The sequence below is a fragment of the Tripterygium wilfordii genome, chromosome 7 (genome assembly GCF_013401445.1).
Source record: "Tripterygium wilfordii isolate XIE 37 chromosome 7, ASM1340144v1, whole genome shotgun sequence".
Taxonomy (NCBI): domain Eukaryota; kingdom Viridiplantae; phylum Streptophyta; class Magnoliopsida; order Celastrales; family Celastraceae; genus Tripterygium; species Tripterygium wilfordii.
Window position 1 is genome coordinate 8454246 of NC_052238.1, and position 18763 is coordinate 8473008.

At 34.8% G+C, this 18763-nt stretch overlaps 2 protein-coding genes and 1 long non-coding RNA gene across 4 annotated transcripts; all 3 read right to left on the reverse strand.

The window, feature by feature from the left end:
* Nucleotides 1-107: 107 nt before the first annotated feature.
* LOC120001345 lies at nucleotides 108-969 on the reverse strand. Its single transcript, XM_038849619.1, has 2 exons — nucleotides 868-969; nucleotides 108-789 (listed from the first exon to the last, which is right to left on the reverse strand). Exons 1-2 carry the CDS (start codon nucleotides 925-927, stop codon nucleotides 217-219), a joined length of 633 nt encoding a protein of 210 aa, XP_038705547.1. The 5' UTR covers nucleotides 928-969; the 3' UTR covers nucleotides 108-216.
* Nucleotides 970-2253: 1284 nt separating this feature from the next.
* Nucleotides 2254-4883, reverse strand: LOC120002586. The gene is made up of 5 exons (XM_038851348.1): nucleotides 4113-4883; nucleotides 3694-4012; nucleotides 3509-3608; nucleotides 2490-2564; nucleotides 2254-2283 (listed from the first exon to the last, which is right to left on the reverse strand). The coding sequence occupies exons 1-5, from the start codon at nucleotides 4276-4278 to the stop codon at nucleotides 2254-2256; spliced, it is 690 nt and encodes a 229-aa protein (XP_038707276.1). The 5' UTR covers nucleotides 4279-4883.
* A 2284-nt stretch (nucleotides 4884-7167) lies between these two features.
* Nucleotides 7168-7859, reverse strand: LOC120003043. 2 transcript variants are annotated; one of them, XR_005469235.1, is made up of 3 exons: nucleotides 7776-7859; nucleotides 7513-7691; nucleotides 7168-7306 (listed from the first exon to the last, which is right to left on the reverse strand). It is a non-coding gene; the product is annotated as an uncharacterized LOC120003043 (long non-coding RNA). The 2 variants fall into 2 exon arrangements; XR_005469236.1 differs by having other exon boundaries at nucleotides 7236-7309.
* Nucleotides 7860-18763: the final 10904 nt, after the last annotated feature.

Below are 18763 nucleotides of genomic sequence, written 5' to 3' on the forward strand. Positions count from 1 at the left end.
TATAGATATATACCAACCGAAATAGCAGTTCGTACGGTTACATTAAAATAAAAAATAAATTAAATTATACTTTATGCCACCTGTAAAAAAATCTTCCGAAACAAATCTAAAAGCAATTCAGATACAATTTCATCAAATAATTTAGTATATCAAATAGTATTATCAATATATCATCATAAGATTCAATTAAACAACTTAACACAAAGTAATCCAATCCTATTCATCATCCTCACTCTCAACTCCTTCATCTTCCTCATCCCCACCTTCATCTTCATCATCCTCACATTCATCTTCATCAAGTGATAGTTGAGATAAAGTAGAAGCCCCATGAATAGCTTTGACATTCATTTGTTTGAAAAAAAGACTAACCATCTTGTTTGTTTTATTAATCTTCTTCATCGTCTTGGAGTGCAAACGTTTGTACTGAATATTTTCCTGCTGCAATGACTCCAGACGAACAGCCAACTCAGCTCTTCCATTTCGTTCCGTCTCTAACTGAGTATTAAGCTCAGCACTAAGTGAAGAAACATGAGTCCTAACTTTTTCTTGAATGTATTCATCTTCATCCCAGTGATTTGAGAAACTTGAATGCCCGGAAGAAGCATCTGAAACCACTGTGGACTGTAAACCAAGTCCATACAACCTCCCTTTTCTCTTCCCACCAACCGTTTCCTTCCATAGGTCTAATTCAGATGGTAAAGGATGATCAGCATGTTGATCACCACTACATGACCCTTCCCCTATGCTCTGACTTGCCTCTAGCTGACTCATCTTATCAGTAAACTTGTTCTGCAAAAGAAATATAATTAATTTTCTAAGATTATAGACATTTACTTAGTGTATTTGTGACAAGTGCCCATGACTTACATATGTCATCCCGGATTTAGTATCAACCCACATCTTGTTCTTTTTCATATGGATGCGCATAAATAAATTAGCTACAGTTGGCTTCCTACCCAACTCTTCTTCCTGTAATTTTAAAGAACTATAATACTAACATCTATTATAAAATTTATGTTAATAAAAAAAAGAAAGTGAAACAAATAATTGTCAAGAATACCATCTTTCTTGCATGTTTATTGGCAGGGGCAAAGCCACCTGTATGCAATGAAACACCATTTTCAGAGAAAGTACGATTGCTCTTGTTTTGCACACTTATCTTCTTAAAGTGTTCAGAAATCTAGTGGTTGCAGAGTGCCTCCCACACTGAATCTACAATCCAATCCGGCTTGATCCTTCTAACATGCACATCTGATAACATATCTTTCATTCGAGTTGCCCCACGCTTCTCAAAATTAGCGCGAATAAGTGGATCATGATGGGGCAGCCAAGTAAATCTGTTCTGCATTACAATTGTAATAAGAATTACACATTAACGTTATGTACGATAATGTATTTTAACAACAATGAAAAATTTAAACAATAACTTGCCTCAGACTCTCTAAACCACATCTTTCGAACTTCTGGGGGTATTTTCTTCCATGAGGGATAGGGCATATCAAATTTGCTCCAAACTATTTCAGATATGCCACTAATCGCAGGCTTATGTGGATGAAATCTGTTTGAAAGTAATAGCAAAAATATGTATTGTAAAAAAATTAATAAAAATTCAATTCATAGTTGTTTCTTACTTACCCTTCTCCATCAGGCTCTATTAACTACTTCTTTGGATTCGGTGTCTCACTGACCTCTGCATGACTAGAGCTGGTAGCATGTGTTTGATTAATGGGTGGTGACCCTGTAGGAGGATTTAAATTTTGTGAAGTAGTTGGGCTAGAACTTGATAGAGATGGTGGCAAAGTGGACGGAGGTGGTTGCAAATTAGTGGACAAAAATGAAGGAATAGTTGATGGAGATGGTGAAGTTGCAGCTGCAGAGGAAGGTGTAGGGCTGTCATTAGAAACCCTAAGCCTGTATTTCCTTAAGCGACCCCTTTCCCAGAATCCTACCCATGACCCGAATCCGACATCTGACTACAGATTAATGGATTCCAACAACTGAAATGATAAAACAAGGAAAAGAAAGATTTACTAGCATATGGGTAAGTAGAAAATATATTGAAACAATTAACTTGAAATGCCAATGATCCCTTACGAAAACAGATCAATTCAATGCTAAAGCTGCAGGCAACGTAACATACAACATACCAATGGTAACAGACTTATAACATAGGCAAATAATTTATCTATTTCATTTATATGAAATTCAAAACTCTCAACAAAACAATTGACAACCATAGAATTAATCTAAAGATTACCAATTGAACAAGCCGGCATTCAAGCTCTGTATAACATAAAAAATAGCTCAAGTAGCACACGAATTCAAGCAAACTCCAGAGTGTTCTTCTAGAAATATATAAGTGCAATTTGAATATATAAGTAACATGAATTCATAAAGAACACTAATGTTGATACAGGAAGAAGAATACTAGAATAATATTAATACCTTAAGAAAAATCACACTAAATCAAGAAGGAAAATCAGACTTACTTTCACTTTTGTAACTCCTCCTCCTAAATGTGCCACTAGCCAACTCAAAATCAAGTTTTCTGACTTCAGAAAAACCTAGCAGTATTTATAGATAAAGCCAATATAAATATTAAACAACATGTTGCATTGAGAGGCTATAACACAATGACAAGTATCAATTTGAAGTAAAGTTGCATGATTCAAAATTCAGACAACAAGTCTAACAAAAGGACAAAACATGTGGGGAAACTAAGATCACCTATCCAGAATCACTATCAGTAGTAAATTCTGATTCGTCATCATTTTCAATATCCTCATCATCTTCATCATCCTTCGTTTCACTATACCATCAACTTCCTTGTAGTTGCCTTCAATGTCGTGTAAGTTTTCAAGATGATCGCCTTCAATGATTACATGTTGTTGTTCCATTGCGTCATCTTGATAAGCAACCTCCAGAGTGTTTTTATCATCTATTATACTCCTAGATTTAGTCTTGAAGACAACCCACCAATTTACTTTCTCTTTTACCTTTCCTGGATAAGGTGCATAGTACACTTGACTCGCACATTGTGGTAATATGAATGGATCAAATTTTCCATACCTCTTATTATGTCGAATCTCGACTATTCCATAGTGTTTATGGACTTTCATACCTCGATTTATCATCGGATCAAACCAATCACAATAAAACAACACCACCCTTTTAATAGGTTCTCCAGGATATTCTAATTCCACCAACTCTTTAAGGACTCTATAATAATCATTTTCTCCTTCACCATGACCCGTGCCTTTGACACACACCCCACTATTATTCATTTTCTTCCCTTCACTCCATGCATCTATGTGGAACTTGTACCCATTGACAAAGTAAATGGGCCATGTATTCACTACTATTAAAGGGCCCCATGCCAAGTCATGCAAATATCGATTTAGAATAACATTTTTAGGATTGTGGACCTAGGCATAGAAGAAAATAATTAGCAAGATAAAACAAGTGAAGCTATGTATCTTTAGTGCAAATATTTAGATGCATCACTTACATAATGCTTGAACCATAGTGCAAATTCAGCTTCAATCCTAGCATCCACCTCATTGTCAGTAATATGTGGGGTGACTGTTTGTATATATTGAACAAATATACTGCAATACATTCATTATATCAGTTGAACATGTATGTGCTTGAGTGATTGAATATAAAGTATTGTTAATAGTATGTGCTACTTACTCAATATATGGTTCGACCTCCTCACAATTTAACAAGACATGTAATGTGACTGCAGCCAATTCTTTCTCGTTTAAAAAACGAGATATGCATTGTCCAAATGGACGTCCAGGTTGGTTGAAAATAGATAGAGTTGGTCGGATTGAGTCATCTAGAGCCCCATCATCATTTCGTCCAACTATAGTTCTCATAGTATGTACATGAGGCTCAAAATAATACGAGCAGAAATGAGAAGTCTCTTGGCATAAGTATGCCTGACAGATGGAACCTTCCACACGAGCCTTTTGCTTCACCATCTTTTTTAATTTACCAAGAAACAAACCTGTTTGTAATTATATTGTGCAATTAGTGTAAATTTAAGAAAGTTAGTCCATATCGACAAAAATAACTAACAAGACATGATTAAATTAAACAATTTTTACCTCTCAAAGGGGTACATCCATCTATATTGAACTGGTTCACCCACAATTGCTTCAAATGGCAAATGAATAGGTAAATGTTCCATTGAGTCAAAGAAGCCTGGTGGAAAGATTCTATCGAGCTTGCATAAGATAACAGGAATGTTTTGTTGCATTTGATGTAACTCATCCACTCGTAAAGTTGTTGAGCATAAATCGCGAAAGAACTGACTCAATTCAGTTATAGGATTCCATATTGGTTCTGGTAAAGCATTAAAGACAATTGGAAGTGAACACTCCATAAACACATGACAGTCATGACTTTTCATACCAAACAACTTGCCCTCCTTCATGTCTACACACCTAGCCAAATTTGAGGCATATCCATCAGGCATTCTCAACCCTTTTACCCATTCACATACTACTCGTTTTTGCTCAATGGTAAATGAAAATTTTGCTTTTGACTTAATCACTCTGCCATTGGGTAACTCTTTAAGCTCCAAATCCCGTCGCCTACAATATTCTTTCAAATCCATTCTTGTTTTTATATTGTCCTTGGTTTTACCTTTGACATCCATGATGGTGTTAAACACATTATCAAACACATTCTTCTCTATGTGCATGACATCCAGATTGTGACGAAGCAAGTGAGATTTCCAATATGGTAATTCCTAAAATATAATTTGTTTCAACCAATTATGTTGTACACCGTAACCATCCAATCTACTAAGGTCATTTTCAATTACTTTAGGGAGATATTGTATTATTTCAAACATTTCATCTCCACTCAACCTATTTGGCGGTTGTGAATTCTTAACTCGATTTCGGAAGAAAGAATCCTTATTCCTTCTAAATGCATGATCCATTGGAGAGAATTGGCGATGACAATCAAACCAAGAATTTTAACCCCCGTGTTTCAAAGTAAAAGCCTTTGATCGATTCATACAATAAGGGCATGCTAATTTTCCAGCTATGCTCCACCTTGACAACATTCCATATGCAGGAAAATCATTGATTGTCCACATTAAAGCTGCCCTCATTTTGAAGTTTTTCTTTCTTGAAATATCATATGTTAAGACACCCTCGTCCCACAACAGTTTTAGCTCATCTATCAAAGGCTGCAAATACACATCTATCTTACTCTTGGGGTTATACGGGCCAGGAATAATACAGGTCAAAAACATGTACGGAGTAGTCATACACATCTCAGGAGGAAGATTGTATGGAGTAATAATTACTGGCCAGCACGAGTAAGGTGAAGACGATTGACTATACGGAGTAAAACCATCAGAACATAAACCAAGTCTAACATTTCTTGGCTCAATAGCAAAATCAGGGTAAGTTTGATCAAAATGTTTCCAATGTTCTCCATCTGATGGGTGACACAAAACACCTTCATCCCGCCTTTTTTCATAGTGCCATCTCATGTGACTTGCAGAACTCATTGAGGCGTATAGCCTCTTAAGTCTAGGAATGAGCGGCAAATAATGCAGCCTTTTAAAAGGGACATCTTTCAACTTTTTCTTACAACTCCCACTTGGCTTATATCGAGCAGAACCACAAAACTTGCATTCCCTCAAATTTATATTATCCTTATAATATAATAAACAATCATTAACACAACAATCTATTTTTTGGGAGATAAGTCCAAGTTTGGAGACTAATTTCTTTGCTTGGTAAAAATTAGAAGGTATGCAATTGTCAGGAGGATTTGTCTCTTTCATGAGTTGTACAACTTCATCAAAACATCGTTGTGGCATATTATAATCAGATTTAATACTCAACATCCTAACAGCGACTGACAACTCAGAGTGGTTAGATCCAGGGCACAATTGTTTTTGGCATGCATGCAACATATCATAAAATTTTTGAGCATCCATATTTGGAGCTTCCTCAACATTTTGTTCATATTGAGTGGTAAAATCAGGGCATACAGCATCGAAAATCATTGTCTGATATCTATTCATTTGTTGATCATCATTAATGTGCACACTACTTGAACCTGGTAAAGATCTGTCAACCTCAACATCTATTTGAGGCTCTTCCTCTCCATGTGAAGTCTAATACCAATAATTAGGTGTGAACCTTCACCTCATCAGGAGTTAAGTACCTCTGATTTTTGTGTTTTGAGCATGGACACCTTAATTTTCCCTCACTTAAAAATATCGGATGTTGACATGCAAGAGAAATAAACTCCTCCACCCCAAGTAAAAAGCTATTTGTAATTCCCTTTCGGCCTGGAAGAAGCCTATTATACATCCAGTTACGATGCTCAAGAATATCCATCCTACATAGTGTTAAAAAGATATGAAAAATTGCATGCTAAAAATTTACATTTCCTATAACTACTTGTAGAATTTTTCAAAAAATGACGGAAACAAGCAATGAACAACTGTAGAGACTCCACATGGAATCTATAGTTTTCTAGGAAGGATCAAATCAATACTCCATAAAGGTCTACAAAGCAGATAATGTCTCCATGATTTCTTACTACAGGAAGATAGCATGACCAAGGAACAAAACTTATTAAATGGGTACCGAGCTGAGTAAAAAAACATTGTTGAGGAAGTCATTCAGTTCTTGGCCTTGTGAAAGCAACCAATACATTTGAAAAAACATAGTTGAACGAATCAATAAAAATAGTACAACTTTACTATGTACAAAAAAAATGAAAAAATTGACAATGCGAATGATATTCGCAGTTTGATGATCAAACCATGCACCTCAAATGTATCAAAGCTGAAAAATCAGTAAACTACAACCAACCAATCCGTGATCACGCAAAGAAAATGAGAAAAATAATTCATTATTATGCTTGTTACTCATGCACCTAATGCTATGCACACAAACGTCCGTTTTCAGCACATAAAATCCCTTACCTTTAACTGAAAAATGGCATGGAAAGTTATATCGTCGACTTGTGTTCTTCAAGTGTTGAGGGGGAGAAAAATATGTGGGGTGTGTAGCTGCCCCTAGATTTCAAATCTTCATCTTCCAACTGTGAGAGAGGGGGTTTGTTCTGCTGGTACAACAAAACACATCTTGTCAATAACCATTATAGATAGCATTATATATTTATATAATTTGCAGGAGATATATTTTATCAGTTCATTCAAAAATGCAAAATAAGCCTAAAAAAAACCACACCTGAACACTCGAGCATAAATTGTAGGAGCAGGTCCAGAATCATCAAATGGAGAAATCAATTAAGCCTTTATCTGCTGAGAAAAATGAAGAACAATGAGAGAATACAAACAACAATATGACAAAATTCAGAAGGAAGCATAATAACTATAGACATGACAAAGCAATTAATGGTTTCTAAGCTCACAAAAGCCAAGGTGCCAAAATTGAGGCACACATGCAACAGCAGGGAAAAAAATAGCAAGGAAACACAAAAATTGGAAGGAAGCATACAACATACAGAGAGTATCCAAGATGGACAACAGAAGTCCAGCAGCAGCTGCAGAAGAAAGCGCAATCAATACTACCTCCAGCGACACGACCTCCAGTTTGAGATGAACTTTGGCTTCGAGAAAATCAGTATTTTCGACGATGAAAACAATGCTGTAGAGTGTAGACCGATGATTTCGGCACCGAGTCCTGATTATAGAAGTGGCAGTGAATAGCATCTTAAATAATTTTGTGTTAAAACAAAAAATAGACCAACACGCAAGAAGCACATACCTTACAGTGTTAAAATTATGATATTGATCAAACCTAATCGAACACACTGTCAATTGAAAGAGCAAATGAGCAGGTTAATTTGGAACAGGACAAATGGAAGTCTCTAGTCAGAACATAATTTGCTTATAACAAAAAGGGGGAAGAAAAACCAGGAACGTCTCTAACATATACACATTAAATTCCTCTTTTCCAATACCCAAAACGATTTTAACCATATAAAAGCTATCAATCAAAATAGACAAACGAACCATAACAAAAAAAAATCTGCAACACAATAACAAGCAGAAGCAGATAAATTCAAGCAAAAGGGGGGCAAGAAAACAGAGGAATAATTTCAGATCTCATGAATTTTCCATAAAACCAAAATTTTGCAGCAATTAAAGAATTGAAATTGTACCTTCGAAAGATAGATGCAATCAAATTTCACTTGATGATGCAAAGGAGAAGCAAGCTGATAGGCAATTCCTAACAAGCTGCGGAGTTCTACGCAACTGAATAAATGGAAGAATAGGACGACGACGGCGACCACCAGTTGTAACGGCGATAGAGATGGTGTTGAGATTTGAGAGGCGACAGAGAGAAGTAGGGGGTTTTTTCGGGAGTAATTTGTGTGTGCAATTAGGGCAGGATCGAAGGGTGTTATCTGCAATGGTTTCTTTATTTCCAACCAAATTTTCGGTTGGAAACCAAAAAATTATTAAATTAATATTAATTTTATTTTTCAACTGATATTTTGGTTGGAAAAACAAAAAATCATTTTTTTTACAAAAATAAAAAATTAGTTTCCAACCGATAAAATCGGTTGGTAAATTAATTATCAGTACGTTACTTATAAAAAGAGTTAAATTTATTTTCCAGCCACAATAATCAGTTGGAAAATAATCTGAATGTTACAAATAAACAAAAAAAAACAAAATGCCATATTTCCGACCTAATATTCGGTTGGAAATATTTTTCAAAATTCTTAAAAAAATCTTATATTTGGCAACCGAAATATGGGTTGGAAAGTAAATTTTTCCTACCGATTTTCCAACCAATATTTTATCGGTTGGTAAAGGTTAACATAATGAGACATGGTTAGAAATCGGTTGCAAATTCCAACCAAAATAATCTGTTGGAAAAAAGCGGTTGGTAAATCGCTAATTCTTGTAGTGACTGACTAGTAAGACAAAAACAAGCAGCAACACAATATATTGAAGAAAAAAAGAGAGAATAATAGGGCATCCCAGATGTGCAAGCAGACACAAACATAAAAATATGCAATCAGATGAGCTAAAATAAATATATTCAAAAACTTTTCAATTGAGCTAAGACACAAGTGCTTTCCAAATTTTAGGAAACATAGATCTTCAAACAGCAATACAGAAGATTAAAAACAAACAATTGGATTCATTATAGCTTTATAAAATAGATGCCAACAATTTAGTTCTATATTTAATATTGTAGACTACTATATATAGAATATGACAATTTAAGAATATTGAATACTTACATATGTAGCTATTGCTCATCCGTTGACTAATTGTTGCGTACTATTTTTTCAATGAGTGCGAACAAATACCTCTGCCTTGACAGGATCCCGGCCAAGTTCCACTTTCTGCAATTAAAATTACAAAAGGTATATGATATTTAGATCTTAAACTAGATAAAAATTGAAATTGTTAAATTTACTCAAAATTTACCATTGTCTTACGGTACTCCGTGTGAGGAATAGAGCCACCAATGTGAGAACAACTATCCTCAGATGCTGGATTTTTCTTCCCTTGTTCCCTTTTCTTCTTGTACTCTGGCCCATCCCAAATATAGCAAAGTTCTGAAAGGACTGTAGTAGGGATCCATATAGCTTTGGCCGGGTTTTCTCGTGCCCTATGCTTCAGCCCTGTAATAATTCTCCACTTTTCTTATTCCACAGTTTCTTTATTGCAACATCATGAGCAGGGTCCCATGTAAATTTACTCTGCAAGATATAAAAAGTTAACAACATTATGAAGCATTGGTGAGAATATATATTAAAGGAGAACACTTTCAATTTATACTTTATACTTACCTTGAACTCCTTAAAGTAACATTCTTTTTCGTCAAGAGTAAAATCACTCCATTGTGTCGCTGCTCGTTCATACTTGGTCTTCATGATCTCGCTTATCTTCCGAGTAGCATCAAAAGGATCGAAACTATGAATTAAATAGTAAGAACATATTAGCGGCGTAAATGCTTTTGTAATCAATGTATACTAAAATAAGAGTAAGGAACAATGTACTTATAGAGCAGTTGAAACAGGTCGTATCAAGATACGACTATTCTGAGGAGGCACAACCCCAGTATTCTGGGACAAAGAGCCACTGGCACCCTATGTGTCCAGTGGTGGGCCCTGCGTGCTGGGTGCATGTGGAATATGGGAGCTAGGTGGAGGTGAAGCCTCTGTCAGCATATCAGTAGTAAAGTGTCTGCAAGATGATAAAGTAAGATGATATTGAATGGTTGGTTGAATAGAATTCACAAAGGAGGGCGAGAAGGTTGTGGCATGAGGGTGCGAACATGACGCATTCCCTATGATGGGTCTGCCGCAGTGAGACACGACCTCGATCGGATGTAGTATGGCCATGGTTGGTCGACTGATCACTAGCCATCTCCTAGTAATGAAAGCTAAACAATGGTTTAGTAATGCAAATGACACTATCTCTTAGAGTAAACATTAGTTCAATAGTGCAAGCTAAACAATAGTTTAGTAAGATACCTATTGCTTTTGCAGATTTTTTATTCTCTATAACTTGACTTTCAGTAGGAACTTTGATAGAAGTCAATAGTTCAATAATGCAAGCTAAAGTTGATGCAATGGTGAGAGGATTAAAGTCTGGGAATAGAGTATAAACTATGTTGGAAACAATTTATAATCAAGAAAACTGACAACAAGAAACAAATAGAGATGAGTATTTAAAAAATTGAGCTACCAAGAACAAATCCAGAGATACATACCTTTTGAACTTCTTAACGCACTTTTTCACGATTTTCTTGTTAAGCAAAGGAAGTGCCATTTTTCTCTATGATACAAAAACCAAACAAAGCTAAGTCTAGCACTGATAAGTGTGTGTGAAGGCATAAATACCAACTAAGTAAGTAACTGTAAATATATTTGGGAGATAGAAAAATTAAAATACAAACTAAGTAACTAACTATAAATACATTTGGGAGATAAAGAAATTAATAGACTGCTCAAGTAAAACTTGAGAAACAATCAAGCATCTCTACTGTAGGAAATACACCAGAGGTAGTAACCCAAGGTCACAAGAACTAGTTACAGTACCATAACTATTTTCACCCTTTTTGCACAAAACCATCACAGGAAATCGATATAAAAAATAGAAAATGCTTACTACATTTATTACATTCAACCAAGAAATTGTAAGTGAACATCAACAAATACTTATTAAAAAACTATGTAAGAAAATTTGAACACATATTAGCAAATTTGAGCCAACAATTTCATTAAGTGAACAAACCCTATCTTCATGACGTTCCACAATTGCTTAACTGTCAATATAGGAGAATCCAAAAGAAAGACCCATATAATATTTGGAAGAGAATACACGGTAGTCAGCCTAAGATAGGTTTAAGAATATCAATAAGGACTCTAAAACTTGTTTCAACAGGGACTCTAAAACTTTCTATATGTTAATGCTAATAATTGCCAGAAAACATATCGTAATGGACTATCAAAAAATTCATATAATTGTGTGCAATGGCAAGTATACAGGGATAGGAAATAATAAAACTTCTTTAGAAATATAAATTAAGTAAGAGTTGAATTGAAAGAATGAAAGAATCAGCACCCTAGAAACATTGACGATATGGCTGAAATGGCATGTCAACGATGTTGGCGATGTTGTTCCCCACATAAAACCCAAAAATTCTTACAAAATCACAACCCAAAATAAAGCTTTTTAATTAGCAAAGAAACCACAAATCCCTTACCTAGAAAAATCTGGAACCACAAATCCCTTACCCTAGCAGTGAGAGACTGTCTGGGTGAGCGAGACATGAGAGAAGAGAGTGTATAGGTGAGCGAGAGACTCTAAGAGAGACGTGAGTCGGAGACCTGGCGAGACGAGAGTGTTTAGGTAAGGTGGAACTGAATGACCCTAAGGGTTTCACAATCGTGTTTTGCACATAGAGGCAGAATATTTGTGTGGGTATTGAAAATTTGGGTACTCTAAGTAATACCACCTATCTAGAATGTTGAAATTTGCAAGTAAACATATATGATATTCTTTGTGTATATATATATATAATATATATATTAAAATTATTTGATATTCTTTATGTGTATATATATAATTTATATTTAAATTATCTGATATTCTTTATTCATATATATAATATATATTATATATATTTGATATTGCAATCATCCATTTCATACAATTTAAAATTAACGATGACTTCATACAATTAACAAAAGTCTAATATTCATCAAATAAATAAACACACATTGTTAACCATCTTCTGACTCTTCCTCTGTCTCGGAATCATCAAATTCTGATTCTTCTTTTTCATCGTCATCATCAATCTCTTCCTCAATCATTTGCCTTGTAGAGTCAGAATCCACTTCATCAGGTTCAACTTCATTGTCGACGAGAGACTCTACTTGATCAGTATCTCCTCTAATTGTCTCGATTGGTACTTCATCATCTTGAAAGGCATCATCCATTTGCTTTAATTGTGCAATAATTGTGTGCCTCGCTTTCGTCTTAATCTCGACCCACCAATCTTGTTGATCACGTTATCCCTTCTGGATACGAGCAAAGTATACTTGCTCCACTTGTTGTGCAATTATAAATGGATCAAACTTTTTGTACCTCCCTCTACGTTTCACATCGACAATCCCATATTGTTTATGGATTCGTGTACCTCAATTAGGAGTTGGGTCAAACCACTCACAATTAAAAATAATAATTTTTTTCGGTAGTCCTAGGAAATCCAATTGAACAATCTCTTTCAGTATTTCGTAGTAGTCATATTCTGACTGTCCATAATCGGTCCCCCATATGCATACATCGCAGTTGATTGTTGACTTGCCTTCGCTTCTGGCATCAGTGTCAAACTTATATCCATTGACATAATACGTATTCCAGATATCAACCCTCCTCAATGGTCATTTGGACATGTCTCGTATGAGTTCATCGGTAATCCTGTTTTGTGGGTCATAAACCTTAAACATATAAATGATAAGTTAATTGATAATATATTAGTCCAATGAAATAAAATAGTGTCTTTGTATTAAAATAGATAGATACTTACATATTGTCTGAACCATGATGCGAAACCTTTCTCAATTTCATAATCAACTTCGTCGTCATTTAACGTAGGTGCTGATACTCGCACGAAACCTATAAACATGCTGCAAAACATTTATAAATTCACATCCATCATTCGCTTAAATTATGACCACTTTATAATTCATATATAATTTATGGTAGCTTACATTATAAAAGTCTGGACAATATCACAATTTAGAAACACGTATAATGTTGTAGCATAGTATTCTCTATCAGTGAGGTAACATCTACCAACCTCACCAGTAAGACGATCGGCTGATTGAAGATTGAAATTCTAGGGAATTCCGGGGGTTAAAAGTACCACCATCATCATTTTGAGGCACTCTGGTTCGTCAAGAGCTCACACTAGGTTTAAAGTATTATGAAGCAAATGTCGATGTCTCTTCCACTATATATGCTTCACAAATAGATCCTTCCACATGAGGTTTATTTTTAACCTTCTTCTTTAAGAAGTGAAGGAACCTATTACAAAAATCAATCAAACATACTATTATACTCTCTTTAGTGTTCTTTGTAGTCTAAGTTGCTAGTTTAGCTTTCATACAACGTTTCGTTCGGTAAAGATGCCAATATACCAAGTTATGTTTGAAATTGCACAAAAACATCAAAACCTCATCTATGGAGAGAGTTGAGCAAATCCAAAGCATCAAAGTTGACTGTTATACTCTCTTAGTGCTCTTATAAGTCTAACTTGCTATTTTAGCTTTCGAACAGCGTTTCATTAGGTAAAGATGCCAATCGATCAAGTTCTATTTGAAATTGCACAAAAAGTCAGAACCTCGTCTATGGAGAGAGTTGAACAATTCGAAAGCATAAAAGTTGACCATTGTACTCTATTTAATGTTTTAAGAATTCTAACTTGCTAGTTTAGCTTTCGTACAATGGTTCATAATCAAAAGATGCCAATAGACCAAGTTATATTTGAAATTGCACAAAACGTGAAAAGCTCATCTATAGATAGAATTGAGCATTCCCAATGCATCAAAGTGGACTGTTGTACTCTATTTAGTAGTCTTAGAATTCTAACTTGCTAGTTTAGCTTTCATGCAACATTTCATTTGGTAAAGAAGGCAATAGACCAAGTTATGTTTAAAATTGAACTAAAACGACGAAAGCTCCTCTATGAAGAGAGTTGAGCAATTCCAAAGCATCAAAGTGGACCTTTATACTCTATTTAGTGTTCTTAGAATTTTAAGTTACTAGTTTAGCTTCCGTACAACATTTCGTTCGTTAAAGATGTCAATAGACCAAGTTATGTTCGAAATTGCACAAAACGTGAAAAATTGTCTATGGACAGAATTGAGCATTCCTAAAGCATCAAAGTGGACCGTTGTATTCAATTTAGTGTTCTTAGAAGTCTAACTTGCTAGTTTAGTTTTCAAACAATGTTTCGTTAGGTAAAGATGCCAATAGACCAAGTTATGTTTGAAATTGCACAAAAAGGTCAAAAGGTCGTCTATGGAGAGAATTGAGCAATTCCAATGCATCAAAATTGACCGTTGTACTCTATTTAGTGTTTTTAGAATTCTAACTTGCTAGTTTAGCTTTCGTACAATGTTTCATAACCAAAAGATGCCAATAGACCAAGTCATGTTTGAAATTGCACAAAACGTGAAAAGCTAGTTTATGGATAGAATGGAGCATTCCCAAAGCATCAAAGTGGATCGTTGTAGACTATTTAGTGTTCTTAAAAGTCTAACTTGCTAGTTTAGCTTTCATACAATGTTTCGTTAGGTAAAGATGTCAACAAACCAAGTTATGTTTGAAATTGCACAAAAAGTTGAAAAGCTCGTCTATGGAGAGAGTTGAGCAATTCCAAAGCATCAAAGTCGACTGTTATACTCTATTTAGTGTTTTCAAAAGTCTAACTTGCTAGTTTAGCTTTCGTACAATCTTTCGTTAGGTAAAGATGCCAACAGACCAAGTTCTATTTGAAATTGCACAGAAAAGTCAAAAGCTCGTCTATGGAGAGAGTTGAGCAATTTCAAAGCATAAAAGTTGATCGTTGTACTCTTTTTAGTGTTTTTAGAATTCTAACTTGCTAGTTTAGATTTCGTACAATGTTTCATAACCAAAATATGCCAATAGACTAAGTTATATTTGAAATTGCACAAAACTTGAAAAGCTCATCTATGGACAGAATTGAGCATTCCCAAAGCATCAAAGTGGACTATTGTACTCTATTTAGTGGTCTTAGAAGTCTAACTTGCTAGTTTAGCTTTCGTAGAATGTTTCATTTGGTAAAGAAGCCAACAGACCAAGTTATGTTTAAAATTGAACGAAAACGACAAAAGCTCCTCTATGAAGAGAGTTGAGCAATTCCAAAGCATCAAAGTGCACCTTTATACTCTATTTAGTGTTCTTAGAATTGTAAGTTACTAGTTTCACCTTCGTACATCATTTCGTTCGTTAAAGATGTCAATAGACCAAGTTATGTTCGAAATTGCACAAAACGTGAAAAATTGTCTATGGACAAAATTGACCATTCCTAAAGTATCAAAGTGGACCGTTGTATTCTATTTAGTGATCTTAGAAGTCTAACTTGCTAGTTTAGTTTTCGTACAATGTTTCGTTAGGTAAAGATGCAAATAGACCAAGTTATGTTTGAAATTACACAAAAACGTCAAAAGGTCATCTATGGAGAGAATTGAGCAATTCCAACGCAGCAAAGTTGACCGTTGTACTCTATTTAGTGTTTTTAGAATTCTAACTTGCTAGTTTAGATTTCGTACAATGTTTCATAACCAAAAGATGCCAATAGACCAACTTATGTTTGAAATTGCACAAAACGTGAAAAGCTAGTCTATGGATAGAAATCAGCATTCCCAAAGCATCAAAGTGGACCGTTGTACACTATTTAGTATTCTTAGAAGTCTAACTTGCTAGTTTAGCTTTCATACAATGTTTCATTAGGTAAACATGCCAATGAACCAAGTTATGTTTGAAATTGCACAAAAAGTTGAAAAGCTCGTCTATGGAGAAAGTTGAGCAATTCCAAAGAATCAAAGGGGACTGTTAAACTCTATTTAGTGTTCTTAGAAGCTTAAGTTGCTAGTTTAGCTTTTGTACAACGTTTCGTTCGGTAAAGATGCCAATACACCAAGTTATGTTTGAAATTGCACAAAAATGTCAAAAGCTCGTCTATGGAGAGAGTTGAGCAATTCCAAAGCATCAAAGTCGACAGTTATACTCTCTTTAGTGTTCTTAGAAGTCTAACTTGCTAGTTTAGCTTTCGTACAACGTTTCATTAGGTAAAGATGCAAACAGACCAAGTTCTATTTCAAATTGAACAAAAAAGTCAAAAGCTCGTCTATGGAGAGAGTTGAGCAATTCGAAAGCATGAAAGTTGACCATTGTACTCTATTTAGTGTTTTTAGAATTCTAACTTGCCAGTTTAGCTTTCGTACAATGTTTAATAACCAAAAGATGCCAATACATCAAGTTATATTTAAAATTGCACAAAACATGAAAAGCTCATCTATGGACAGAATTGAGCATTCCCAAAGCATCAAAGTGGACTATTGTACTCTATTTAGTGGTCTTAGAAGTCTAATAGTTGAGCTTTTGTTCAACATTTCATTTGGTAAAAAAGCCAATAGACCAAGTTCTATTTGAAATTGCACAAAAAAGTCAAAAGCTCGTCTATGGAGAGTGTTGAGCAATTCCAAAGCATGAAAGTTGACTGTTGTACTCTATTTAGTGTTTTTAAAATTCTTACTTGCTAGTTTAGCTTTTGTATAATGTTTCATAACCAAAAGATTCCAATAGACCAAGTTATATTTGAAATTGCACAAAACATGAAAAACTCATCTATGGACATAATTGAGCATTCCCAAATCATCAAAGTGGACTATTGTACTCTATTTAGTGGTCTTAGAACTCTAATTTTCTAGTTTAACTTTCGTACAACGTTTCATTTGGTAAAGAAGCCAATGGACCAAGTTATGTTTAAAATTGATCGAAAACGACGAAAGCTCCTCTATGAAGAGAGTTGAGCAATTCCAAAGCATCAAAGTGCACCTTTATACTCTATTTATTGTTCTTAAAATTGTAAGTTACTAGTTTAGCTTTCGTACAACATTTCGTTCGTTGAAGATGTCAATAGACCAAGTTATGTTCGAAATTGCACAAAACGTGAAAACTTGTCTATGGACAGAATTGAGCATTCCTAAAGCATCAAAGTGGACCATTGTATTCTATTTAGTTTTCTTAGAAGTCTAACTTGCTAGTTTAGTTTTCGTACAATGTTTCGTTAGGTAAAGATGCCAATAGACCAAGTTATGTTTGAAATTACACAAAAACGTCAAAAGGTCGTCTATCGAGAGAATTGAGCAATTCCAACGCATCAAAACGTCAAAAGCTCGTCTATGGAGAGAGTTGAGCAATTCCAAAACATCAAAGAGTACCGTTTAACTATGTTCAGCGTTCTTAGATCTCTAAGTTGCTAGTTTAGCTTTCGTACAACGTTTCGTTCGATAAAGATGCCAATAGACCAAGTTATGTTTGACATTGCACAAAAACGTCAAAAGCTCGTCTATGGAGAGAGTTGAGCAATTCCAAAGCATCAAAGTCGACCGTTATACTCTATTTAGTGTTTTTAGAAGTCTAACTTGAAGGTTTAACTTTCGTACAACGTTTCATTAGGTAAAGATGGCAATAGACCAAGTTCTATTTGAAATTGAAAAAAAAAGTCAAAAGCTCATCTATGGAGAGAGTTGAGCAATTCCAAAGGACGAAAATTGACCTTTGTGCACTATTTAGTGTTTTTAGAATTCTAACTTGCTAGTTTAACTTTCGTACAATATTTCGTAACCAAAAGATGCCAATAGACCAAGTTATGTTTGAAATTGCACAAAACGTGAAAAACTCCTCTATGGATAGAATTGAGCATTCCCAAAACATCAAAGTGAACCGTTGTACTCTATTTAGTGTTCTTAAAAGTCTAAATTGCAAGATTTGCTTTCGTACAACGTTTCGTTAGGTAAAGATGCCAATAAACCAAGTTATGTTTGAAATTGCACAAAACTAGAAATGCTTGTCTATGGACAGAATTGAACATTCCCAAAGCATCAAGTGAACCGTTGTACTCTATTTAGTGTTCGTAGAAGTCTAACTTGCTAGTTTATCTTTCATAGAACATTTCGTTTGGTAAAGATACCAATAGACCAAGTTATGTTTGAAATTACACAAAGTGTTAAATGCTCATCTATGGACAGAATTGAACATTCCCAAAGCATGAAAGTGAACCGTTGTACTCTATTTAGTGTTCGTAGAAGTCTAACTTGCTAGTTTATCTTTCATACAACGTTTCGTTTGGTAAAGACGCAAATAGACCAAGTTATGATTGAAATTGCACAAAGTGTTCAAAAATCGTCTATGGACAGAATTGAGCATTCTCAAAGCATCAAAGTCGATATGTACTCTATTTAGTGTTCTTAGAAGTTTAACTTGCTAGTTTAGCTTTTGTACAACGTGTACAACGTTTCTTTTGGTTTATGCCAATAACCAATTTATGTTTGAAATTGCACAAAAAACGTCAAAAGCTGTTCTATGGAGAGAGTTGAGCAATTCCAAAGCATCAAAGTGGACCGTTGTACTCTATGTAGTTTTTTTAGAAGTCTAACTTTATAGTTTAGCTTTCGTCCAACATTTTGT

Bases quoted from the DNA above. Each gene is read 5' to 3' on its own strand.
- LOC120001345 (XM_038849619.1), bottom strand. From the start codon at position 927: ATGCGCATCCATATGAAAAAGAACAAGATGTGGGTTGATACTAAATCC. The intron at 790-867 runs GTAAGTCATGGG...TTTCTTTTGCAG, and splicing joins CTAAATCCGGGATGACATAT to AACAAGTTTACTGATAAGAT.
- LOC120002586 (XM_038851348.1), bottom strand. From the start codon at position 4,278: ATGAGTTACATCAAATGCAACAAAACATTCCTGTTATCTTATGCAAGC. The intron at 4,013-4,112 runs GTAAAAATTGTT...AATTACAAACAG, and splicing joins TGGATGTACCCCTTTGAGAG to GTTTGTTTCTTGGTAAATTA. The intron at 2,284-2,489 runs GTAAGTCTGATT...TATGTTATACAG, and splicing joins GAGGAGTTACAAAAGTGAAA to AGCTTGAATGCCGGCTTGTT.